General features: G+C 44.8%; 1 protein-coding gene across 2 annotated transcripts in view; it reads left to right on the top strand.

The window, feature by feature from the left end:
- Window positions 1–9,242: 9,242 nt before the first annotated feature.
- ENPP6 (ectonucleotide pyrophosphatase/phosphodiesterase 6) overlaps window positions 9,243–26,646 on the top strand; it is a 33,760-nt gene continuing 16,356 nt past the window's right edge. Inside the window, exons 1-3 of one of the 2 annotated variants that reach the window (XM_040065572.2) lie at window positions 9,243–9,520; window positions 19,521–19,700; window positions 25,670–25,781. In XM_040065572.2, the coding sequence (XP_039921506.1) occupies window positions 9,265–9,520; window positions 19,521–19,700; window positions 25,670–25,781 (548 nt within the window). In that variant the 5' untranslated portion in view covers window positions 9,243–9,264. The remainder of the gene's footprint in view (window positions 9,521–19,520; window positions 19,701–25,669; window positions 25,782–26,646) is intronic. The other variant, XR_005701093.2, reaches the window with a different exon arrangement.

The following is a 26,646-nucleotide window of genomic DNA, read 5'->3' on the forward strand; positions in this document are numbered from 1 at the left end:
GCCTTAGCCATGCTTTGCCACTCCTCTGCTTGGGAGGTGGCCTGGGACCTGCCTAGTAGGATGCAGTCCGGAACCCAGTGCCACCGTCCTGGTCAGCCCTGACCTGTGGCAAACAAGAAGCCATTTTTTCAAATAGGTTTCCACTCAAAAAACGTGGTGGGGGAGCCTGACTACTTCTGACACAACATATCAAAGGAAACAGTTGTGGCCTCCAGCACTCACAGGTGCAGCACAGGGTACCCTGGGAACAAGGTGAAAATGGGCTTTGGGAACATGAATTACTTTGCCATGCCTTTCTGTGGCGCCTGCTTAAAGTGGCAGTGAGAGCGGGTCATTTTCATTTTGTCAAGATGCCTGCGCTATTTTTGTGTGCTATTTATTTTGGTGATAAAAGAGGAAGGTTGACAAAGGAAAGATTTTACATGGGCACATTTTCACCTGCTTCTCTCTTGGTTATCAGCGTGGTGCATTCCAGCCCATCCCAATCCTCCCTGCCCTGTGTCAGCCTCGGGTATACCTAGAGGGAGGAGTATGGGGAAACAAGAGCCTGAAGTGATTTGGCTTCATGGCAACCTTCCTTGTCCCCTGAACAGGTGATAGATCAGGCATCTGATGTTGGAGGGCTGCCAGAAGAAAAGCATCTCTCAGAAAGAACGCAAAGCACCGTGACTTCTGGGATCCCCTGGGACGATTTTTGTCCAAGAAGAAGTAAGCCTTTGTACTGTTTATTTCTCTTCATTTCAGGTAATCAGAGCTTTGTTTAGCTTGTTCTCCAAGAAAACCATAAAACTACCTACGGCTTTAACTTCTCTGAGTCATTCCAGCTGAAGAGAGCACTCAAGAGCAGCCCAGTGTCTGGTCACTTAGGCAAAAGGGGCGACGGCGTGCACGTAACCCGTGCTTCACACGTTTCCCCTTTGCTTGCTTGCCACATGGGCTTATCTGGACCAGAGGAAAAGCTGTGCCCCCAGAGGGTGTGTAAAACAGCAGGACAAGCAGGATCCCCTTGGCAGGAGGCAGGGAGGTCTCTCTGCAGGCAGGAGATGGCCCGTGGAGTCCAGAATCATTTACAAAAGAAGAAGACAAAGGAAAGTGGGGGCTCTGCAGGTTTCCAGCTTCTCCTGGCAACATGAACTGTTGCTTTCTAGAAAAGGTGAGATTGATTGAAAACATATGGACTTCAGGATGTCCATATGAAGAGAAACGTGTTTTTACAAAGCACTAAATAGGAGCCTACACACTGGGAGCATATTCCAGGGAAAAGAAAGGTATGATTCCACTTCAAGTCTATGATAAGGGCCTTGACAGAGAGCAGAAGAATGTCAAATGACAGAGCTCTTCACTATCGGAATTGGAAGATGTGATTATAAATATCAGTACTGTGGAGAAGAGCAGTAATACAAAGCCACAAAGTCAAGGTGAGAGAAATAGGATGCAGATGTGGCATATGTGAATTCAGAGCAGACTAAACATCCTATCTGCAACATCCAGATCCCACCAAAATCCTGCTGAAGTCTGCTTTGACTTGCAGTAAGAGATAATGAGGACAAATCAAGGGACTTTGTCTCAGAGACTTCTGAGTACTCAGATGGAAAAAATCAGGTCAGACAACCCAGGACTGAGGGCTGTTCTAGCTCCTGTCCTCAGATAAAAGATTCCTGCCATCACTGAGACCAGCTCCAGCCATAAGTAATATGTTAGAATTTCCCAACCTGAGTACACAGCTAGTGAGAGAAAGTAATGCTGATCCTGATGTCAAGATATGACCTGGCTCTCCTACAGGGAAGGACGTCATCCATGGTGCTTAGGCAGGGATGGGACTTCACCTGTAAGAAAATCTGATGCAAATAAGGCTTTGCATGAGAAGTTGTAGCTTGTTGATGGAGAAACACCCAAAGCTGGGAAACAGCTATCATGTAAATATTTCTTTACCCAGAACAGTGGTTGGGCTGTAAAACAACTGTCTCTTCTCTGTGGGAGCAAAGTCCCCAGAGGTGGCTCAGCAGCCAGTGAGATGAGAACCAGACACTCGTAGTTTCTGAAAAATAGGCAAAATTGAGACTTTAATCTGTGTCCTCCAGGTGAGGATTTCAACCTCCAGCATAGCCTTACTAATGAATAAGATACAGTAATGAAAATCCAGGACTGATGAGATCAAAAATATGAAAGCCAAGATGGACAGTTTGCAGTGGCACACCAAAAAACATAAGGGCAACTCTCAGAGTAAGCAGCAAGCTCTCTGCAGCACAGGGCATGCTTGCTGCAGACAGCCTGTCAGAAGCCAGCCCTTGGCGCCTAATTATAAATATTCTCAGATTAGCTTAAATAATTACTGCCAGAATAAAGGCCTGTTTCTTTGTCAGATCATGATGCAAGCCCAGCTCCCTCAGTTCTTAAGCACTAATGTCAGAAGTTAAAGCTGAACTCCCTATAACCTCCAGGCTATAAAGGATGCCAAATTTTTTTGAGTTTAAAAATGACATTTTATGCTAGGCATGAATAGTTTACTTTGTAGGTATACTAAGTTCAAGCTAATGTTTTAAGTCTCTTCATGCTCCATGTAGAAATCTAGCAGAAAGATCAAACATAGAATATATTTGATTCGTGGAAAGTAGGCACAGAACACTAACTTGCCAGATATTTTAACTTCTCAAATTACTCTTCATTTAATGTGAAAATCTGAAATCCAAATACTTTGCTTAAATAGGTCTACATTTGACTAGCACTAGATGGCTGTAAGATTGTGCAAGTTTGTTAGACTTTTATCTCATACTTTCATCTTTTAAAGCTGATGCTCAAGCAGGAACTGCTGTGCAAGGCACTGGTGGACGTGCAGAATACCCTGTTGTTCTCTTGGAGGAGCCACTGGCATATGAATGGATGTGTTGAGTTCAAGTCTTGAGGAAAATGTTAGCACCACAGAATAGCAGGATTAGTAACACCTACTTTATTTGGCTGATCATAGTTTTATTTTTATATACTAAATAAACTAAGTAATCTTGATCAACCTGCTTAGCTTGCCACTCACATCATTGCATGTTGACCACTGTTTCTAGCAGTAAAATCCTTCACCACCGTCCCCTGCTATATAGGAAATGACCACATGGCAGAGGTGAAGTGGAATATACAGTGTCCAGGTGCTTAGGACCGACTGTCTGGTTTTGCTATCTAGCAATCTTCATTTCTCTGATTTCGACAGAGAAATACATTGCACAAGGTGTCCTCAATGAGATAAAATCTCCTGTGTTACAGGGCACCGGTGTTCAGACAAGCACAGTCTTGGGCTAATTAGGCAGCAAGGTTGCAGAGACACGAGTTATAAATGTTGGGGAAATAGTGGTGGTGGAGATGGGTTGATATCCAGGCAATCCAAAATCTTTGGAAGGGGTGAAGACTGGTTTCTGTCCAAGGCGATGACACTCTCCCCTGGAGCTGGACAGTCCTGTGCTCAGGCTGACACATCGTGGGGTGAGGGAGGGGGTGGTCTTGTGTCACATGCAGCCATCAGCTGGTGCAGGCTTCCCAGTGTTTCTTGACCTGAGCTCCTACATATTTTTCAGTGACAGAGGTTCCCTGTGTTGTGAGTTTAAGCCCACTGGTGAACTGTTTATTTTTCTTAATTGCCTTCATGACCACTAGGAAGTAATTCACAACCCTCCATGGCTCTGCAGGGTTCAGGTTAAAATTGTTATTCCAACCCACACTAGCAACATTAAACATGCTTTTCCTTGGGGGCCTCTTTCAGGAGTATATTTGAAGTGATATTTGTATCCTCTTCTTCCCACCTCAGGTGTGCAGATGTGCACTGGGCACTGGGCAGCAGCTGGCTGATGTAGGGGGCTGGCATCAGGCAGCACTAACTGTGCTCAGTCCTGTTGGAGACATATCCCCCTTGCTGCTGGTCCTTCTTCCTCTTCCCTGTCCACTGCAGCAGTTCAGATATCTGTGTAAAGTGGGTGAGAGTAAGCTGCAGTTTCTGCCCAAGAGGAACTATTAAGAGAAGGTGTTCTTGGAGGTCTGGGTAGTGACCCTACTGCACTGGGTTGAGAGAAGTACAAAGCAAAACACTTGAAATGCTCTCCCACGGATTAAATATTCCTGTTCACCCCGTGTAAGAACATGAAGTTCTAGGATGCCTGGAGTCCGTGCTTTTTGTGTTTACCAGCCCTGGGTGCCCTTTCTTCCTGTGAATTTGTCCCACGTCTGCTTTTAACAGTCAGGATCTCCAGGGAAAAGGCCTTGCACACCCAGTTAGGGCTATGGTGTGAAGAGCCACTCTCTTTGTTCATTCTGGTTGCATCTAATGAAAGCACAGCCTGTTTCCCAAGGAGACCATTGTCAGGGAGCATTCACAGAGCAGTGCTGACAATGATGCACCAAGCCCATGCAGCTCCTTGTAAAAAACTGGGAGCTATTGGGGGGTCTCCACTAGCTCATTAAATTTCTTCATCTCCAAGAGATATTCTTCAACTGGAAAAGTTACTGTTATGACTTGTGATTGTTGTAGTGAAGGACAGAGTAAGAAATTTTGAGAGGTGTTCTCTAAATGTCACAATTGCCTGAATCGAGGCACTTCAAAGAACATTAAACAGCCCCTGGCTGTCAATCAGGGTGGTCACTGTCCCACTTTGGTGTGCTCATTATTCAGCATGTGAATGTTTTCAGTAAGTCTCATACCAGATAGGTAGGTTAGAGGAAAACTTTGCCTCAAGAAACAAAGATCACTGCTTTTCTCCAGGAAAGCTGGAGTTTCTGGCTTTGAAATGCTCTGTATCTAACAAGCGTGTGACTTTATCATATACCTCTGTACATGAATGACAGCAAGAGCAACCCACTTCTTGTGTCTTGAATTCCTTGTGACTGAACTACTGCACATCACAGGATCACAGAAATAACTGACTTGATGAAAAGTATTATCCAGGAAGGTCTGAAGGAGCAGCAGAGGCCTCATCTAATGCACGCCTCCATGCAGAAGCATTTGGGAGAAGGCACACAGCAGGAGCAAAGAAGCTGGTACTAAACTCCTGCAGCCAGTGACTTCTGCCAAAGTAAGACCTGTCAGCTCAGAAGGCTGATACACACATAGCCAGAGGTTTTCTGTGGAGTCAGCAGAAGGGCTAGTACTGCCTGTGACTCTTTTATCTTGGGTTTGGTGGGGAGGAGAGGTATAAGGACATTAGACCAGCATAATTAAAATTTTCAGATTTAAAAATTAAGACTTTTGTGCTTCAGACTGGCACAAACCCTCTTCCCCTCCTTTAAAGAAATGCAAGCAGCTCAAGGCTTTTTATGTCTGGATGTGCCCTGCCTTCTTCTCTAATGACAGAACAGAAACAACTAAACTAGTAAGTCAGGCTGCATTGACCAAAGTGTTCAATTACCGCTGTGTGTGAAGGAGAACAGGGACTGAAAAGGAATTACAAGCTGACAATGAGCCATGTTATGATTTCTTACCTTTCTTTCAGAAGAAAAAGAAGGACCAGTTTTCCTCTTAGATTTTCTAGTTCACTGGGGAAAAGGGAAAGGATATTTTACTTTTAGCAGCTGCTGTTCTTGCATGTGCTCCTGGATCTAAGAACACAGACAGAGCTGCGCTGCCAGGAAGGTTGGTATATCTGGCAAGGCAGATTGAACTATTGGTGTGTGAGCCCAGAGAATTTTCTTTCATCTGTGGGACTGGGGAAGAAGAAGAAGAAGAAGAAGAAGAAGGGGAAAAAAAAAAAAAAAAAAAAATAGATTTGAGGACACTGGAAACAGACTTTGCCAAGAGGATTTCTTGAACAATTTAAGTGGTTGAGGATCTTTTTTCAAACAATTTTTGATCAATGGGGTATCTCCTCATGTTCATTTTGAGTTAAGGGATTTTCTTTCCTTTATGCATGCTTCTTCCTAAACCCTGTCTAACAGCTATCTAGTGAGGACTGTTGTCCCTGGACACCAGCTCAGGCTCTGATAGCTTTTGTAAGAGCGTTTGTATCCAAATATTGTTGTGCTGGAGTCTCCACGGCCATCTGGGGCTTTGTGCAGACAGGGTGCTTACAAATGAATGTGAACCAAAGCAAATCAACATTGCTTGGCATGAATGAAATGTATTACTAGGATCTGTCTCTGCCAAGCTAGACTGTTTGGCTTCAATCCCACTCTTCAGGGGGATTGTCTGTCAAAACACAAGTTGGTATTATACAGCATCATGGTTACATGGCTCACTAGTTCTTTAACCCCTCTCAGGCCTTACTTTTATTTCTTGAGTGAAAACCTATAAATCTCCAGTTCTTAAGGCAGCCTTTGACCTTGCACAAATAGTTGCTCATGCCGCTCTGTCAGCTCAGATAAAACTGTCTCTTAAGGGGCTGTTAAATAAAAGATTGCAACCCTTTTGAAAGAAAGGCATTATTTCTTAATGCCTTAAAATGTTAAGAAGACATATATTTTGTACCATCTCATGATGGAAGCCTGGCTTCTTGGTCTAACCACTTCAAAAACCTGGTCATCCTTTCAAGGTGAGAGTCCATCTCAGACACTTGGCTGTCTCTCCTTTATTATCCAGTTCCTTTATGGGCAGCAGCTTCTGCTCCTGCTGAGCCCTGCTCGTAAACCCAGAGGCCACACATTAGAGGACAAGCCAAGACATCAATGCGAATGACCTCATGGGTCTGCCAAGACGTGCATAATAATATTTCCCTGCCCATTTCTGGACTTGTTTCTGAGCTCATTCAACATAAATATGGACATAATAAATTACCGCAATGGCTTGGCCAAGACATGACACTACCGCTGGCTCCAAGCCCGTAACATACAGTTTTTGCTATGGTGAAAATCCACAGTAAGCACTAGTAGAAGCTCTGTCTCTGAACACAAGTTCTGCAGGGCTACCTCCCATCCTGGAAGTCCAGCCAGGGGCAGCAGGAGAAGGACGTGCATATTCCCTTCAGCGGGCGGATGAAGCGGCAGCTCCTCAGCTGAGACCCCGTAGAGCGCGGAGATGTCCGTGGAGAGCGGTGACTCTGCGTGGGCGTGACACGCAGCACGTGCCAGCCCTCAGGCAGGCAGCACACCAGTGCCCAGGCTGTCACGTCGCCCAGCAGCCTGGTGTGCAGCTGCAGCCTCGTCCCCGCGGGCAGGGCAGGGGCAGCCTTGCACGGGCTGGGACGCTGTCAGAGACAGACCGACCGCCCGGGTCACGCAGCCTCGCGGCTTTCCCCCGCCTCGCACGGTTAGTGTGTTTTCCTTCAAAGTTCAGGCTAGGACATGCCAGTACCACCTTGCTCAAGGGACCGGGGCCTTTTATCGTCCCAGGGGACCACAATGCAGATTTCCCTCTCGTGGGCAGGAAGTTTCATGGATGGCGCCAGGGCTCAGCTGTCTCTGACAAGAGGTGCGGCACGCCTGTGTGACCCCGGGTTGGTTTTTGCTGAGAAAACTGCTGCTCATCGTGAGAAAATAAATTAACTACAGCCAAGCAAGATAAGAAAAGTCAAAACATAGAATTAAAGTTGTCAAGATGGTGATAGCTAGCAATGCAAGGCTTCGAAAGTAAATGTCATGTGAAGAGGGATAAAGTCCTGAAGGGTTTGTCCCCTATGTTGCTTTAAAGTTCCCTGAGCTGGAGCTTAGATATGCTCCAAGTCCTTGGCTCAGGTTTAACTGATGTGAGGGTATGTCCCAAGAGCTGGACTCCAAGATGGGAACGGAAAAATGGGCACATGAAAAAAATGGGAAGAAAAAAAAGTGGCTGGGCTCATCACAGAGAGGGAGATGTCCATGAAGAGTGCAATCTAGTCCACTGATAGGGAGGAAGCATGAGGAATTTTACTGAGAAGGTGAACACAAGCGCAGGCAACTGAAGGGCTTGAGCAGTTCTGCTTGGCTGCAAGCTCCTACTCCATCCTCTCCCACCTTCCTGGAATGACTACCTCCTAAAAAAGTCCCAGCACCCCTTCCCTGACAGGCATGGTCTTTCTTGAGCTGGAAGGCCTGTGGGAAGAGGGCATGGACAGCACGTCTCCAGCCCTGTCCTGGGAGCGGTGACCTGCAGGCAGTAGCTCTGGCTCACGGACACCAGCACCCAGTACAATATTGTGCAAAAGGCAAGCCAGGACACGAGGTGGGCTTGCAAGGGGGTAAATAAGTGTTTGGGGGAAGAGGGCTGAGAGCCGTCTTGCTGAGCCTGCATCAGTATTTGGCAAGAGGTAACTGGATGTGCAATGGGGAGCTTTGTAAGGAGCAAAGAGAATTTCAGATGTCCACACTGCGGTGGTGGCCAGGTATTGCAACATTCCCCAGGTGGAAACACCCGCAAAGGGCACTTCCCACAGTTAGACAACCTTATGGATGCTGTGAAATTCTTTTATTTGGGAAAAATAATTAAAGTAAAGCAAGCAATGTGCAGTTATGATGTACAACAGGCGCTAGCATTGCATTAGAGATATCTAATACAGAGGTTTCTGTGAAGGAGAAGAACCTGGTGGTGACTCGTGACTAAAATGTGAATATTATTTTCTTTTTTAACATGAAATTAAGCACCACCCAGCACTGAATATCTAAATAATATCAACAGCCATAAAATAAACGTATCAATTGTTATCTAGCTGAAGCTGGATTTTTCTGCTGGTGCATCAGGAGCTGGATTAGCCCCAGGGCAGCACAGAGGAAGCAGAGAGGACAGGGACTTTTGCGGGGACTCGCATCCGTGTAGAGAGAGCTGAACTTGCTCAGCTGGTGCTCCGCGGAACCGCCGCGCCATGGAAATGCCGGACCTCAACTCGCGCACCCTGCGGTTCCCAGCTGGGGAGATGCTTCGTCTCAAGCTCGCTCGGAGCTCTGTCGGAAGGCGCTGCCGGAGAGCCGAGAAGAGGGCCCGCGTTGGCGCTGCCGGAGCCGTGGGGCCGTGTTCCCGAGCCGCGGTTCGGAGCCGGGGCGGGCTGCGCCCCGTGCGGGCGGCGGGAGCGCGCTGCGCGCCGCGGGCGCTCCGGCCGGGGCCAGCGGGCAGCGCGCCCGCACTGCCGCCGGAGCGCCTGCGGACCGGCCCGAGGGGCCCCGGTGACTCCTGCGCTGGGTGCTCCCCATCGCCGCGAAGCATTTTTTCCCGCAGCGAGCGCTTCCCTCAGCTGTAGGTTAATCATCTGCTCGCAATTAACCTGTGACCTCCCCCGCCCGCGGCGCGGGGCAGCGCTGTAGCTTTAACGCGGGCGCTGGGAGCGGGAGGGGGGCAGCAGCGCCAGGTCCGGCCCCGGAGCTGCCGCAGATCCCTCGCTGCCGCCTGCCATGGAGAGCCGCAGCCTCCTCGCCGCCCTCCTGGCCGCTGCCCTCGCCGCCCTCCTGCCGCTGCCCGCCGCCTCCTCGGCCCACCGCAAGCTCCTGGTGTTCCTGCTCGACGGCTTTCGCTTCGACTACATCGATGACAGCGAGCTGGAGGCTCTGCCGGGCTTTCGGGACATTGTGAACATGGGGGTGAAGGTGGATTACATGACCCCCGACTTCCCCAGCCTCTCTTACCCGAATTACTACACGCTGATGACGGGTGAGTACTCGTATTTCTATGCTGTGATGCTCCTCAGAGATGCCAGCTCCCCGTGCCGAGGCGGAAGGCAGCTCCCTGTGACTTCTTCTTCCAAAGGAGAAAATGTAAAAATAACACGGGTTGTGCTTTTAGCTGGGAGTTTGAAAGCACTGTGGCGTTACAGCCCAGAACTGTTTCTCTGAAACATATTCCAAACTTGGAAATGCCGCCTGGAACTAATTTTTGAAGTTCCCTTTTGCTCATCCGAGGTGTAGCTGGCCCCTGCCTGCTGACACCTCAGTATCATGGCCAGCTGCGGCTCCCTGGTGCGAGCACCGATGGGTGCATCCATATAGAACATAGAAACAACTGGGAATGCATGGAAAATGAATACAGAGACTGCTCAGGGGCTTTAATAAAAATGCATGTGAACTGAGTGTGGCTACACTAAGAACCTACTTTCAGTCAGCAGGTCTGTTTTGGCAAGTTCACCATTATATATATATATTATTTTAAGTGGTTTTCTGTTTTCTTAACTTGGCTCCAAGTCATCATATCTGTAATAATTCAAAATAGCCAAATGGAAAAACAGTTAGGATTTTTGGTTTTACTCCCCTGCAGTTTTTTCAGAATGTCCAGGGGAGGATTTTAGAAAATTGAGAGGACAGTTATACTTTTCATTATGCTGATTTGCTTTTAATCTTATGTGGAGAAACACGATTACAGTAACACTAGGAAGGTGCAGAGAGTAGATCTGGGCCAATTCCTTCAGACAGACACCAAAGACGCAGAAGTTAAGTAAAAAAACCCAACAAAATGGACTTTTTCCTGGAGTTTCTACTTGGATTTTTCTCGGGAGTTATTTAATAAACAAGAATTTCCACCAAATGAGGACGAGTAAGAAAATCTATCCTCTTCTAAGATACGTGGCATCTTCTGCTATTCTTGGAACAATGCAGTGCCCAGCGATTCATATACTGCTTGCTGGGAAAGCAAATAGATGCCATTGTAAGGCAAAAGTCTGACATCAGTTGTGCCCAGCTTGTTTTGAAACTGCTTAACCCCTTCTTCCTTCTCTCTCAGGAGAAACACTTTTCTCTTGCTCATCTCTGATCAGAGAAGAGTATAAAACTATCACAGGGTTGATTTTGATTATTTTTCATTATTTGGTTGGAATGTATGAATGAAGAATGAATGTCGTGACTGAAAATAGAGGTGTTCCACTCCAGGCCATGTTCTTTAAGTGTACAAAGGCAAACTGACCCAACACTCTTCAGGTGCAAAAAATCTATGGATGGAGCTGTTAAAGAGAAGAACAAAAGTGAGCGACATTTTGCTCCTAACCACATTTAGTCATTGCTCCTATTAAGTGTGTGTACATAAAGTGAAGTCTATAGTCCTCAGCCTTTTGAGGAGTTTTGAAAACCTCTTACTTTGAACTTACAAAGGAGGAGTTTTGTTTTAGGTGATGAAACACCACTACTGGACTTCTCATATTTTTAGCAGAGGTCTGCACCTCAGCCTGAAGCACTAAGACAGTCTGTGAGACGAAACTCGACTCTTCTTGCCATTCTCCCAGTCTTTATGATAAGGATATAAATGCAAATACAATTTAATTGCGACTAGCAATTCACCTTCCTAACACATGAGTCACAGTAGTAATAAGTAGGTCAGGAACCAATTGAGGACTAAGTTTAGGTGATGAACATTGCCCAGAGGAAGATCCAGGATTGCCCTTGAGCCCTTGGGGTGTTAGTGGACCCCATGACTCTGTCCTGGCATGACAGCAGGGTTAATCCCATAGCTGCACTGTTCCTACCCTTTGGGGCCATGCTGCCATTTCCACTGAAAGGAGGTTTTATGGGGTGGTGGGGTTAGGAGCGTAGAGCGCGTGGCAGATGGAGCGTTAAGCTGTGTTCAGTCTGCATTCATTAAATTTGCAAAGCTGGGAGAGGTTTTGGAGAAAATTCAGCATGGCAGGGTGATACAAGCATCATGCCATAGTGACCTGCTTAGGGAATGGCAAGCTGCTGTCTCCCTGCTGCTGCTGTATGGGCATGGGGAAGCTTTCGTCACATCTCACCAGCCAGGTATCCTCTCTGCTGCAGGCCGGCACAGCTGTAACTGGTTTAATTTCTGTTTGTGACTGGTATGTCTGGTAGTTAAATGCCGCCATAATTTCTTCTGGGAAGTCAGGAACAAATTATTCTTCATGTCTCATCCTACACTGCTGTTTCAGGAGCTGTTAAGAAAGTAATATTTTAATTTCCAAAGTGTTGTATTTGTCTTTGTAGTGTATTGGCATCTTTCAGCTAAATCAGTTTAAGAATTTGCACATTCCCACCCCTGACTTGTTCATTATATCCCACTTTTGGTTTTTGTTTGGTTTGGTTTTGATAAATACTCCTGTCCTTTCTTTCTCTGCTCATTTAGAAGGCTTTATGTCTCCACATCCATTCAGGAGTATTCACGGCTGCCAGGTCTTGGACAACGCGTACATAAAATTGTTGTAGTTTGTGTGTATCTGACTTGCCTCTATTCATTCTTGTGAGCCAGGCCTTTCCCTTCTGCCTACTGCCTTTCACCTCACATCCATGCAACCTTCATGACTCCAGAGTGGCTGAGTTGTTACCACATTGGAGAAGTTCTCCCTTGTTTCTGTGGCTTTGGAGGAAGACAGTGGACTCTGCCCCTCAGATACCATCGCTGTTGGGACAGGTCAGTCTCCTCAGACAAGAACTCACCTCCTCCTCCTGCCCAGACCTGCAGAGGCAGGCAGAGGTTATGGAGATCTGCAGCACTGGCCCCAGCGCTTCTCAGCGCAGATGCCAAAGAGACGCAACCATAACTCGATGAAAAGCCGCGTATCTAACAGCAACAAACGAACGTATGCTAATGAGAGAAGCACCATGCCTTCCACTGAGGCGAGGCGCTGGGTGAAACACCAACACAGCAAGATAAATAGGGTCCAGGCTGGTGAAATTTTGGAAGGGAAGCATGGGAGGGGGGTGACTTGTTTGCAATCATGCAGAGCTTTTCATGGGTCCCCCTCCTGCTGCTGTTAACCTGTGAGAAGATATTTGATGGGGCTTCCCCAGGTCACATAGAAAGCCTCAGTCCAAAGCCCAGAGCCTGCTTAGAGGTCTTTTCCCTTCCTACACATCTACCACAATTATGAGAACAAAAACTGGAGCATAGAAAAATATAAAATCTCCAAGTAATTCAGATTTTGTGAAGAAGCTCCAGTCTTCCTGCAAGCCAGGGCATGACATCAGGATCTGATATTTGCTTGAAGAAAGCATCAAACAAAAGCCAAAGCAGGGCTGTTGCAAAGGGATCTCACTGACAAGCAACGGGAGAAGATGTTTTGTTACAAAAACCTGGTGCAGTGCAAGGTAGCTCAAGGATGTGCTAGTTTAAAATCCAACTCTTTGAAAGCTGTCTCCTCTAGCAACTTCCTTTATGCCGTGTTTCCTAGTATTGGCTTCTACTGTGGCAGAAAGACTCATTTTTTGGTGGTTTTAGCCTGGTGTCCTGGCTCTCCGTGGTGCAGTTACAATATTACAATTTTTGCCCTGAAAAACATGAAATGTAGAATTAGGTAAACAGAGATGTTGCAGCTGTGACAGAGTTTTTGCAGGACTCTTTGTGGGCTTGGCAAGGGAGGGAAGAAGGAGTCCAAATAAGTCTACTCAAAAAGGCTCCCTTAATCTTACCATGTGCTGTTTGTTTTGGAAAGGAAGGAATTAAGACCACAAGCCACCTTGGGTTGTTATCCTGTAGGAGTTTTTAATTTTTCCCTTTCCCCACTGCAGCCTGGCTCTGCAGGGAGCTCTCATGCCAAGTTCAGTGGAAAGTCTGAAACCTCTGCAAGCAGGAGTTACTGCTTCAGAGCACTTTGTGCTGTATCTGTCAAGAAAAGCTGCTCATGCTCTCGTTGGGTCTCCCTTACCTGACAGCCTGCAGGTGTTGGAGGGGTGATGAAGGACTCTCTGCAGCCCAGCTTTCCTGCAGTCTCCCCCAGCTGAGAGCACTCAGGGGCACCTCACATTTCCAGACAGCATAAACATCAACAGACAGTGTCACATCTGAGATAGAAATCCAGAAATGCTTTCTTTTCCAAGATTGTAACTAGAAATTAAGTCTTTCTGGCAGGTCTTTCTGGTCAGCTGTGCAGCCCCACATCTAAGAGTCATATTTCACTTGGCCTCCATGGGAAGCAAAGGGAGCCCCTAATTGCAGAGATGGGTGGGGAACTGCTTGGAGAAGAGCCAGCAAGGAGCCTCCATGTGCCTCCTTGGACAGGACCCGATCTTAAATGAGTGGCAGAGAGGATGTGAGGTCCCCTGAAGCTTGAGCAGTAGAGAAGAGGGTAGACCAGAGAGCATTTCAGTCTCCTGCACCCAGAGTGAGGGCTGTGGCCTTTGCAGAGGTGTCCCAGACTTGCTGTAGTGCAGTGATGACATGTTTGGGACTTGTCTAGAATACAGGGGTGGTGTGTGGTGTTTCCTCAGCCACTGCAGCTCATCTCTGCATATGCCATCACCTGCTCCTCTGCACAGCAGTAGGGAATGGGGTGATATGGCAGAGCTCCCAAGCATAGGTGACATCAAGGTCCACTCTGCCAGACCGAAGATTTCACCCATCTTGCGTGTTTCAACAATCTTCCCTTCACTCCTCATTCCTGACGTTGGCATACTTAACTGCTGAGGGGCTTTGGTGGATGATGCCAAAGTCTAACAAAGAGTCCACATCTGTTCTCCCCTGAGCACAGCAAATCAACGTACACTGCACCTCATTTATTCCATGTTTTCTGGGAGAAAATACCCTTTGGGCTCCCAGCCCTGGAATCCTCTGGAATCTGGCTGATTTGCACACATACTAGTATATTCACTGTTTACTAGTATATTCACTGTATTTTCCTGATGAAAAGCACAGCAGCTCCAGGCTCCTTCCACTCAGTACCCGAAGGAAGCCCAGCCTGGTGATGGTTCTAGTGGATGCCTCTTTCTGCTGCACAGCTAATGGCATCCTGACTCCAGACTAGTCCAGAAAAGGATGCTGACAACTTCTGTTCAGCAGTTAAGCAAGCTCTTAACTATGTAAGTGATACCTGCATGTTTTCTGAGGTATAAAAATTGGAAGTACAACCGGGAAGTTTATTACATTTGTATTAACAAAAATTATCAGCCAGGAAGTTTATTACATATGGGAGTACAACCGGGAGGTTTATGACATACACATTAACTAAAACTATCTCTACTTCACTGTCCAAGCTTAGAAAAAATCCAGAAGGACACAAAGTGCACGAGTGACAAGGGGAAATTATTTTTTCTTTTTGGTCCTCTCAAACAGCTACAGATGCCAGCAGCAGCAGATTTAAAAGCTTCTGTTTGTGATATACAGCTCTGAAATCAAGTCCCTTCCTTTTCTTGGATTTGTTAGCTTTCCATTTCTAAAACTCTGTGTTGTGAAGCAAAAGAGCATGAGTAAGTCTGTGGCAATACTGTTAACTGGCAGGGAAAGGGTACTACCCCAGCAAGAACAGGTTGGAAAAAATAGTGGGAACCAGGAGGATTTTCATTTTCACATTCTTCCTCTCACTTTGTTTACTTAACACCTGCAGAAAGGATGCAATGCCAAGTGTCAGGATTTTTATCTTTCACACACAAAATATTGCAAAAATCTGTGTTTGCTTTCTACCAGTTAAAAAAATGGAAACATTTCTAAAATGTAGAAGAGAAAGATTTTCTAACACAAGTTCACAATGCTACAAATTGAAATACAGAGTTTTTTACTTCTTACTAGCTACAATCTCACAGCTCACAACTACTGTACCTACTATCAGCTGTTAGCTAAGTAGATATTCTCAGATCAAAGTATTTCTTAGCCCAGAGCTGAAGTCACTGCCAGGGGCTCATACTCTGTCTAATTGTGCAGGCAGCAGCTTTGTCCATTGTCCTGTCCAGTGCCTGGAGCTTCAGTCACAGAGAGCTTTGTGCCACACCCAGCTCTGGAGGTTCAGGGGTCCTAGAATGGACCCTGAGCCCACCACAATTCAGGAGAACAATCAACAGCTTGGAGTCCTGGCTCTCCAGGGACACAAGACCTGACTTCCCACACAAGAAGGCATCTGCAAAACTTCAGCTGGATGATTTATTAGCACTTTTTGTGTACCCCAGTCCTGGCCCCATGACAAAAGCATTGAATTGAGAGTTTCAAGCTCTTATGGAATTAATCTCCTTTAGAGAAAAAAATAATTCTGTGTATAGCAGAGATTTTTTTTTCCTGTGCTTTTTCATGTGATCCCACTTGAATTGCAAAGTTTTGCTTGGTGCAGGCTAAAGCGTTCATGCTTTTGGCTCTGTCTGATATTAGAGGTCATAAAAATTTCGAGAGGCTTTGCCGGCAAACTCCTTTGGAACATGAGTTGTCCAAGCACATCATGCGAGTATTGTTTTTACTCGGGGATCTGAAGGTGGCAGGGCCACTTTGCCAATGCCAGTGTTCCTCCCAGTCTTCTCACGAGCTCTGGCCTTCTCCAGGCTACTTAGGGTTTAGCACATTGGTTTTGTTTTTACCCTGCGGTCTTCCTCTTCAAAGCAGAGCAGGTGAGACCCATCAGGGGAACAGCAGAGCAGGGCATATCTCAAAGCTCAGTTTCTGAGGACAGCAACCACTATATCTGCTCCTGAACAGGAATATGCTGCTGGTGACTTTTAAGACCTGCTCTCTTCATCCTTATGGGAGGCAGCACGATCAGAGCCTTTCCCAAGGAAAGTCGTCCAGCTGCTTGCACGGAGGAACTTAACCCTTCCCCAGGCTGTATAGCCCTGTGGCAGCCTGTGCTTGCATCTGCCCCCCTGGCTCTTGTCACTTTCCATAGAGTGGCACATCATGGTGGGACACGAGAGGAAAGGTCCACCGTAGCGGCAAGGCATATATATAATATTGCATAGGACATTCAGCGAAATGCACGTGCTGCTGTTCGCCATCGGATTGCGGTACCTTTGCTGCACTGGCAAATACACACGCTGTGGGTTCTCTGATGAGCCTGATGTGCCCAGTGCAGAGATGGCAAATGCCCCAGTGGTGCACACTCCGGTCTCGGATCTCCCGCGCGGCCAGTGCAGGGCGCACGGCACCCAGCGTTGCTGCTGTGGGTGGCCAAGTGGCTGTGTGCTCGGCTGCTTTTTTAAATTTCCTCTTTGTTTTGCAGAGATTCATTTGAATGCTGACGAAAGTGCCTGGAGACATGGGAATGTGCTTTAGACAAATGCTGTATGAAGTGTAGTGTCCAAGTAAGCTGTAGCACGCAGACTTGCAAATGCTTTTGCTGGCACTCCTCCAGAAAGATACAGCAGTTTTCATATTCTTGGGATCTATACCCTCTTTGTTTTCCTCTCTTGCTTGAGGAAGGAGTAATTTTCACTACAATACAGTGAGTTTAAACAGTGACATCTATATGCTGAAATTGCTTTCTGCCCTGTTTCTATTTTTGAAACTTTTAAGATAACCTTTGATTACAGAGGAAAGCTGCAGTAATGGAAGAAATAATAAATTCGGAATGTTATGGTGACTCTCTAACACCATGGTGCTATTTTGATAATGATTCAAAAGAAGCACACCAAAGGTAATTTTCTTAAGCTGGAGAAAACAAGTGAAAACAAGATATAAAGAAGAAGGGTTGGACAGGTGACCCAAAAGAAACTTGAGAAATAGCCTTAATTCTGTGTACCAGTATCCTGGGAGGGAGGGGACAGGGGAAAAAAATGCCAGTTATTCCACGGCTTTTCAATCTAGTGAGCAAGGCTCAGAATAGCCATGGTTGAAGATTAACAAAGGTCAAAAATAAAATTAGAGATCAGGCATACTTTTGAACAGTGTTTACGGATGACAAATGTTGGGAGGAGCAACCCAAGGAAGAGATTAATTGGTTGATTACTGATGTCTTCCAGGAAGGTCTAGGGTCTTTCTGAGACACAGGCTTCAGGTAAGCAGTCATTAAATGGCTTTAAATGGTCATGTCTTTTGATCTGTTTCTCACCTGGTCTTCTTTTCTGACCCTGTCAACCAGGCATATCTGCAATGAATTTGGATGTCTTATAGTCCTCTAGGCCTCTTTTTCAATAGCAAATAGAGGATTTGGAATCCATAGAAAATTGAACTAATCTAATGTGTACAGAACACTCTCCTCTGTATTAGTTCAAACAGTTAATTAAACTTCCCAACAATACTACAAAGAACGATCTCCATTCTCTTCCTTGAAAATGTGGACAAACAGACAGCAGACCTTAAGTCCTATACGATCAACAGCAGCTAAAGCTCATTGGTTCTATATGAAGACTACACTATACATCCTACAGAGCCCTAATGTGTAAGGTTTCACACTGACAGAGCTTCAGCACCTGGGGCCTATAAGTTTCCCAGGCTGGCACAAATTGCCTGCTGCAGTTTGTCAGGCTGATAGATGCTTGGGAGTACATGGACTTTAAGAAGCGGAGGTTGTTCTGTGAATTGTAGGGCTGTGTTTTTGATGCACTATAGAGACTTCCTTCTATCTCTTTTGAGACTTACAGAAAAGAGAGCACTTGGCAGCCTGAAGAGAACAGATTACTGCCCATTCAATCCACCAGTACTCCTATATTAAATCTGTTTGGGTTAGTATGATAAGTAGTGACTGCCACAAACTGGGACCACATTTTTCCTCTGGGAAGGAGGAAATGTTCTGCATAATTGAAATACCTTTTAGTAGGGAATAAGAGTTCAAAATCCATTTCAAGATCACATGCACCCAAAGTATACAGAGTCCTCTGCTTGAAATGACGTCTTTTCAGAACAAGAATACCAAGGTTATTTCAGTTCTGATCACCACACTCAGGCTCAAAATAATCGAAGCCTGTTATCTGGATCTCTGCAATAACATGACTCACCAGCTAATGAGGACAGTGTCTATCACATGCTTCAGTCATTGCTTTTTAAGATATGTAAATAAGGAACTTCCAGTACAACTTATTCTTCAACATTCCTTTTCCCATTTCTGTTAATTCATCTTCAGAATAATTATTAAAATATAGCATCTTCTCTTCTGACAGCTACAAGAAGTAGAAGATATCTCTCAGTTCTTATATATTAGTTTCTCACAATATGAAGTTGCCCAAGGGTCCGTCAGATACAGTAAGAGGCCTGAACACGTCTGATGAAATTATTGCTGTGCCCACAACAAAGAACAAAGCATGATCATTACAAGAAAAAAAAAATAAAAGCAAACAATAATGGAAAATAAAACTAACATATAAATGTGTTTGCCTAGTTTTTGCCTGTTTGCAGAAAAACAATTTGCCCTGAGGATAAAGGAAGAATAAATGCAAGTTTCTCAATCTTTGTTTTATGTTTCTCGATTGTGCTCTTATCACCTTTGTTCACAGCTTGCTTCCCACAGCCCTCTGGCTGTGAGTGCTGATGGCTACCTTAAAATGCCCTCAGATTTGGCAGGTGTTGGGTGTGTAGAAGGAGTCAGGCGTCAGCCAAACATGTGGCACCTGTGGGCTGCTGCTGACATGGTCTGTGTGTGGGGCTGGGTTCGAAATATTGAGCAGCACACAGGGTGCAAGGTTTGTTTTTTCTGGCTGTCTAAAATTTGGCTGCCTGAAGTGGAGAAAAGGCTGTAATCTTTCCCTACCAATAATTGAGAGTGTATCACTCCAGATACCTGAGATTGCTGTCCTAGGGTGGCATGAATTGCTTTCTAGGCATGACTCTTCTTATCCATTGATTGTCAAGCAACTGATTTTTGGGTGTCTGAACTGGGGGATTTAGTAAGCAAACTGAAGCACCTCAGTGAAAGGTAAGAGTCAGAGAGATTTTATGGATGGTTGCAAGGTCAGAGATCCTGGAATTCAAGACCAGGCTTTTCAGCTGATTTGCTGGATGATCCAGTAGTAGCAGTGGTGGTGGTGCCAGCATCCTTCTACTGAAGAACACCCATCTGATTGTGCTGCTTTTTTCTCCACTCTCAAAGGTCGTCACTGCGAGGTCCATCAGATGACTGGAAACTACATGTGGGACCAGAAGGCAAATGTATCTTTTGATATTGGTGTGAATAAAGAAAGCCTGCTGCCTCTCTGGTGGAATGGATCAGAGCCTTTGTGGGTCACAATGATGAAAGCTAAAAAGAACGTTTCCATGTACTACTGGCCAGGTTAGTATGTAAAAAATTGCTACAATGCACCTTGACATCTGAGCACTCCATACGCTGTAGGAATGGCTCTCTAATACAGTTCTGAAATGCAGATGAGAATTTCGCGTGCTTTACTAACCAGACATAGAAATGAATTTGTTCTTCTTCAGTCATGATAATTTGCATATGCTTGGAAAGGAGAAAACTGAAGAGTCACTAGAGGCAGCTTTCCACTAAATGCTAGCTTCAGGAGGGTGCTAACTTGAAGACCACTCCCTCCTCCATCAACTGCTTGTTCCTCTGGCCCACCTGTAACTTCTGCAATGCTGAGTGGTTGCTCCCTGCATGGTTCGTGGTCCAAAGTTAAACCGTAACCACTCTCCCCAAATGCTTCTTTGGTTTTAATTTGGAAATTCAGCTGAGAGCTGAAGATGATCTGCTCTATGGAGACAAGAAAATCCATCTGAAAGCAAAGCATCCTTGTCCTCTAGTCATCCTTCATTGCTCATTCATCTGTGGTCCCAATTGCTCTGAGTCTGAGCCATTCATTTGGAGGGACTTGGCGTTTCTGTTCCTTGTTTGTTAGATATTGGACCACTGGAATGACTAGAGATGTGTAATAATGAGTCTCTTTTAACAAACAGAAGTATCATGTCCCCTTAGGCTATACATTTAGGGACTCACATGGAGATAGATGTTCCAGCTGAGCAACCAGATCAAATCCCTTGCAAAGCACCCAGATTCTCAACTTTTTAATCTTCTAACTGCTACCTACCCTAAGCATTCTGCAGATCTCCTCAATGTGCAAGCACTGGAGGACCAGAGAGCTGTTAGAAGAGCTGTACTGAGTACAGCCAGTGCCAGCAGGGCAGCGGCAGCTGACTCATGGCATGGGCTCCTGGCCAGCTCGTCTCTGCATCCTAGTGCACACGTGCCTGGCCACAGTCTTTCCATGCAATGTGGCTAACGGTGTCCTGGCAAAAAGCCCACGATTCTAAGGAATGGGAAGAAAGAGTGAACCAAGACGAAACACATTGAAAAGCCATCCAGAGCGTTTCTACAGTACTGAAAAGCAATAAGTTCTGAGGGTGACAGTATTGGCTTGTGGACTCAGAGGCAGTTTACATCATCCCTGAGAACATGCTGCTTCCTACTGAAGATGTCTCAAATGATCTAACAGCAAGGCAAATAGAAGGATATAGAAATTATACAAGAATGTGGGAATTCTTCTAAAAATTAACAAAAATATCTCTTTCTTTAGACTATACGTTTTTAACTACTATTGTAATTGCTCTCAATAGGTATAATTATGTACTGAATAGATGTAACAGCCTACAGAAAGCTGCTGAAATCAAAAAAAAAACCCAGTATCACTTTCCCTCAAGTGCCTTTGGACTTCACCTAGCTCCTTCATGTTGCCGTTTGGGCAGTGCTTCTCAGGGAGAGAACACATGGGGTGCATATAGATGTATCCCTATACATATAAGTGTACCCTTTACTCTGCCTGCTATTTCTAGCTGAAAATTGTGAGGAACAAAAAGATCCCCTTTTCCCAGTGCCTACGGTCCCAAGTGTATGCACTGAACTCTCTTATGACACAGTGGGGAAATTTTTGCATGGATCTGGCATTTTAGCTGTGAACTGTGACATGTACCTCTGTTTGTCCTTAATTATTCATCTGTGATGGCTGACCTTTGGCAAAGCCATCAGGGCTTCAGTTCAGCACGAGCTGAAGCACATGTTTATTTTAAGGGTACACATGGTCTCAAAGGACACATTGGCCATACAGGGTTAGACATAGGAGGGAGAGTGAAATGTGGAACTACTGAACCACAATGCAAGGCTAAACTGTTGGGCTGCAGTAGGACTCCAGGTATAACTGGGGTGAACAAAAGTCACTCCAAATGCAACAGCACTTGTTACATTTTTTCCTATGTGATTTTTTTTAACCATTATCTTGTTCCATAGTAAGGACAAAATCCTTTCTAAAAATTGTAGATCTATCATTTTAAAGCTCAAATTCTTAACAAGCCATTTGAATGAGGGGCGATACCAAAGAAAATGAAAATAAAACCCCAAGCTTTAATAAACAAGGTGAGTAGAGGCCCCACAGCCATTTGCACTGCATATGATCTGCGATTAGTGGTTAGCTTTCCAGCTAAAGATACACTGCTGCTTAGTAATGAATCTTGCAATTATGATAAAGATCCAAACAAGAAAAGTATGGGAAATTCTTAATAGGAACTGAAATATATTGCCAAATTCATCACACTTTGTTCTGGAAGATGCTATTTGCTCTTTAGCCAGTAGTAAAGACAAACAAGATCAATGAACCATAGCAGGAATGCATCGGAATTGCCACAGTGCTCATTCTCAGGATTAACTTTTACCAGTGCCATTTCCTCCTCAGAGCCAGTTCCAAGCTTTGCAAAGTCTGAACCCAAAATCTGCCGCTTCATTTACTTCCTTACATTCCTCTCTCATGTGTAGTCACTGCCTAGACAAATAAAATCCAGACCCCAGCACCCAGGAACACAGAACAGGAGATGCGAACAACAATCACACAGCTTTATCTGTGAGCCTAACATAAACCCAGCAAAGACAATTCATGGGCAGAATGCATCTGGGATCTCTTGACTCTAGAAGCACAAGAGTTGAACTACCGCCGTGCTGGGGGTCCCAAACACCACTTCTGCCAAAACATAAGGCCTTGGCTTGTAGGGAGGTTTTTCTCCTTTCTTCATGCTGTGTGTTGGGTGAAAGGCACAGCCTCACGCCCAGGCTGCCTGTCCAAAGCACTGCAGCTCCAGCAGGTGGAGAATGCCCAGAGGGAGGGCAAGAGCATCCTGGCAGTACCACTGAGGTCAAAGCTTTGGAGTGGTCCTCGCCCCGAGCCAACTTAGTGGCGTCATCCCAGATGCTCAAGCTCCTTCATTTTCCAGCACCCTATGCAACTAGTTCAGCTGAAGTGCACTGACAGCCTCTCTAAACACTGAAATGAGAGACAGAGGGGGGAAGAAAAAAGACTCTAAACTCAACTTTTGCTGTTTAAACACAATATTTACGAGACCATACATCAAGTCTGGAAAGTTTTCAAAATCTTCTGTTACGACATGTAGTGTCCAACTCTTAAATAAATGTTTAGAAATGTAATTTAAAGCTGGCAGAGATTCAGGTCTCCATGTCAGATAGATAAAGAGGGGCCTATATATCACTCTGAAAGAAGTCCTTATTCCTGCTCCAGTTCAGGTTTTTAAATAAAGGTTTAACATCATACAAAACTGTGCAAAGTTATATAGCACTACATCTTAGTAAATGCAGCTTAACTGTTTGTAGTTTAACCAAGAAAAAGTTAGTATTCCCTTTGGCTGGCTCAAATCTGTTTAAATTTCCTTCCCCATAATATCTAAAAGAGAAAATTTACCATCTGTCCTGGCCTCTACCAAAATGAAATTTAAATATTAAAGGGTCTTCATGGCCAGTATTTTGGACTTGTAACAAGCCTTAACATAAAAAACCCTAATTCATCACAGAGGGGAAAAAAAAAAAGCTCTTGGTGTTTAAGAATCTTGGATTTCCAATGGTACTGTCAATGAACTGCACATTTAAAGACCACTATTTCATGGCCAAAATGATTTCTAATTGTTGCTACCCTGTAGTCTTTTACGTCATGTTCGTCACTTGACAGTCTAGAAATAGCAAAGATATCTCAGCAACTAAAATATCCCAGATCCCCAAGAGGTTAATGCTCCCAGTTAAAATTATCTTCTGAGTAATTCTGAGGAATGTTATTTGAGAAAATTACAATCTGATGTCAGTACCTGAAGAAAAAAGAGGCAAAATGATCATATTAGTCACTGGCTATGAGCAGTCATCCACCTGAAATAAAACACAAGGTGTTTCTAACAACTTTCCAAATGCATTCTTGACTTCTTGCCTGGGGACAGTCTTGAGCCACACTCAAGTATGGAAGGAGAAATTGGCTCCAACCTTCCAATTCAGTCCTGAAATACTAGCAAAGCCCACAGAGGACTACTGCATCACCTCTAGCATCTGAAGTAGCTGAAAGCCCTCGTTTTCCTGCTAGAAGCACCCAGGACATCCTACAATAGACTAGAGCGCTGTGCCCTCAGGGAAGGGGACTTCCTGGATATGACTTCAGGCCATTCATGAAATACGTTTTTCTGATGATTTGGTTAAGTATCAGCTTGGACCCTGTTGCACAGTGTAATTTCTTGAGGATGCCATGTGCAGACGTATAGAAGTTTTATTATGGGATCATGTAGACAGTTCTTGTCAAGTAATCTGCTGGCAGTTTATCCAGGCTGCAGACAGCTGTCATGGTGGATCATGGTGGAGAGATGAACACTGAAGTATCTTCATGCAGAAAGTGGAAGATTAAATCATATGTTTGGGGCAACCAAAGAATGAAAAGTAAGCACCATCCCACAATTTTAATAGAAATAAAAATTAGATATAGGTTCAGGAGTTGCAAATAAATAAGTAGGAAAAGTCAATCAGTTGACTACATTTGATGTTTATTATTGCAAATAATTAATCATAATAGATGGGTTCTCTTGAAACACACAAAGCATGTGGAGACTGGGAGCTGCTACCACAGGCAAAGAGACTGAATTTGTCATGTGTGCTACGGCTCTTTAACTTTTGGAAAGGATAATTTCCATCTGACTCATCTGCCCTTCTGCAAATCGTTGAAGATTTAAAAAAATTCCTAAGCTTAAACATTTAAGGTTTTTTTATTTTTTTATTTTCATGGTATTCCTGAGCCATCACATCAGAAGACTCCTAGCCAGCTTGGCCTGCAAGTGGTGTCCAGTACTGCACCTCAGTGATGTGAGCTTGTGGGAGCTGAGATGCAAGACTGACAGATTCTCTTTATTGAGTGTCCCAGTAAGCAAACCACTGTGAATCACCTCTGACAGTAGCTGTGCTTGCTCTAGGGCCCTCTCTGTACTTACACATCCTACTCACACCCCAAGCAACAGGTCAACTTATGACAGTCCTTAATGCCTATCTCTTCCCTCCCAAAGGAGGAGCAGAGGGACCCAGATATAGACAGATTCAGGCTTTGGCTTAGAATTGCCTTTTTGACCAGACTGTGTTGCTGTACACAGAGGCCATTTTGCAAAAGGTGGGGGGGATTTTTTGTTGTTTTGATTCCTCATTGTGCCCCAGGAATACCTCAGAAAACACCTAACTGTGATGGGAGGACTCTGGGGTTCTGGAATGATAATTTGCATTAATCCAGTGTTTCTGGAAGCATACCTCTATTAAATATTAATATTATTCAGCAGGATAGTAACTGGAGAGCAAAAGGGCATAGAAACCCCACAAAAACATGTTTTTCTATGTTCAGGGCCATGTTCTCCTGTAGGATTTGTTGCCATAAATTTTTAGGCCACAAAACAGACCTTATTTTGCAAGAAAAGCTGTAAGCTACCAAGAGAGTTAATTGGTTTACACTGTTTTAATAAGACCTCCTGGGAAACATACAATAGTGGAGAGCCAGTATCACATAATAAAATGAAGTTTATAGAGGATATTGCAACGTAAGATGCAGCATGTCTAACTGGAAAGTATTTGCTGAACTTTCAGAGAACAATATCTCAATCTATTGTGTTGGAAGCCTGGAAATGAGGCTGCATGGCCACAGAAGTTAAAATATAAACAAGCTGGTGATTTAGGTGGAAATGGTCTGCCACGAGAGAATCAAGCATTTTATCGTGGGAAGGTCACACAGAGACCTTCCTTTTAGAGAAGGAAATAAAAGGATCCAATGTACAGTTTGCTACAAGCACTTGTCAAACCGACCTCTCTTCCCTCTTCCCTTGCCAACCACATGGTTTCCTGCAGGGAAGGCATACGGTAAGTAATATCACAGGGAATTTACAGACCTGAACCTGGACACCAGGGTGTGTGGTCCGCGATCAAGATGAAATTGCAGAGCTTACCACATTTTTTGCTTGTAGGTTGCGAGGTTGAAATCCTCGGGGTCAGACCAAGTTACTGCCGCGAGTACTTCAGCGTCCCAACAGACAAAAACTTCGCGGACGCCATCAGCGATGCCCTCGAGTCTCTGTGGTACGTCACTAGATTTTTTGTGGTGTGGAGTTTCCTATTTGAATCTACTGTCAGGGAGATTTTCGGGATGGGCTTCCAGGTAGGAAGATGGGGCCCGAGACTGCTTTATAGTTCCATCACAGAAACAACACGGTAACAGAAATAGGTCCTTACATTAAGAGTGGACGGAAAGATGTGCTCCCCTGTTTCTGTGTAGGCTGAAACAAGGAGGAGAGATCCTGACTTACTACTTTTAATTTGCTCTTTCAGACAACTTCAGGATGAGCCTGTGAGTTTCTATTCACTGACCTGCTAGAAGAGGCTTTGAAATGCTTGTATTTAGAGAGGGAACTTGGAAATTCAGGAATTCAGCTCTAGTCACTTGTTTATAAGACTGATGCTTTGGCTTTTTCTTTATTTTAGAACATCTCAAGCAAAATATTTTTGAGGAGGGGTTCATTTCGTGCAAATATGAGTATAGAATAGAGGAGAATAGAAGAGTTCAGTGGGAAGGGACTTACAACAACCATTTAATTCAGCTGATGGGAATCTATCTCTCAGACAACTGCTAGGAAAAATGTATGCTCCTGACCCAGCTTTTAAGTTCCACCATCTTTCATCTAAACATTTACAAGAGACGATTCCACATAGGCTGTAAAATCAGGGAAAATTGCATCACCACATGCAGACCCAATGCCTTACCTTGGGTATAACTAAGCTCCTTCTTTAAAAGCCTTGTTGGTTCCATGATTAATCCAATCCTAGAAAACCTTTCTACTTTAATACTTGCAACTGCCATAGCAATACAAAAAGTTTTGTATTCAGATGCTGAGTGTTGATTGTTCTTTAAATAAAGGCTCCAAAATGATGAGAGAGGTTTTCAGGA

The sequence above is a fragment of the Hirundo rustica genome, chromosome 5, assembly GCF_015227805.2.
Source record: "Hirundo rustica isolate bHirRus1 chromosome 5, bHirRus1.pri.v3, whole genome shotgun sequence".
Lineage (NCBI taxonomy): Eukaryota > Metazoa > Chordata > Aves > Passeriformes > Hirundinidae > Hirundo > Hirundo rustica.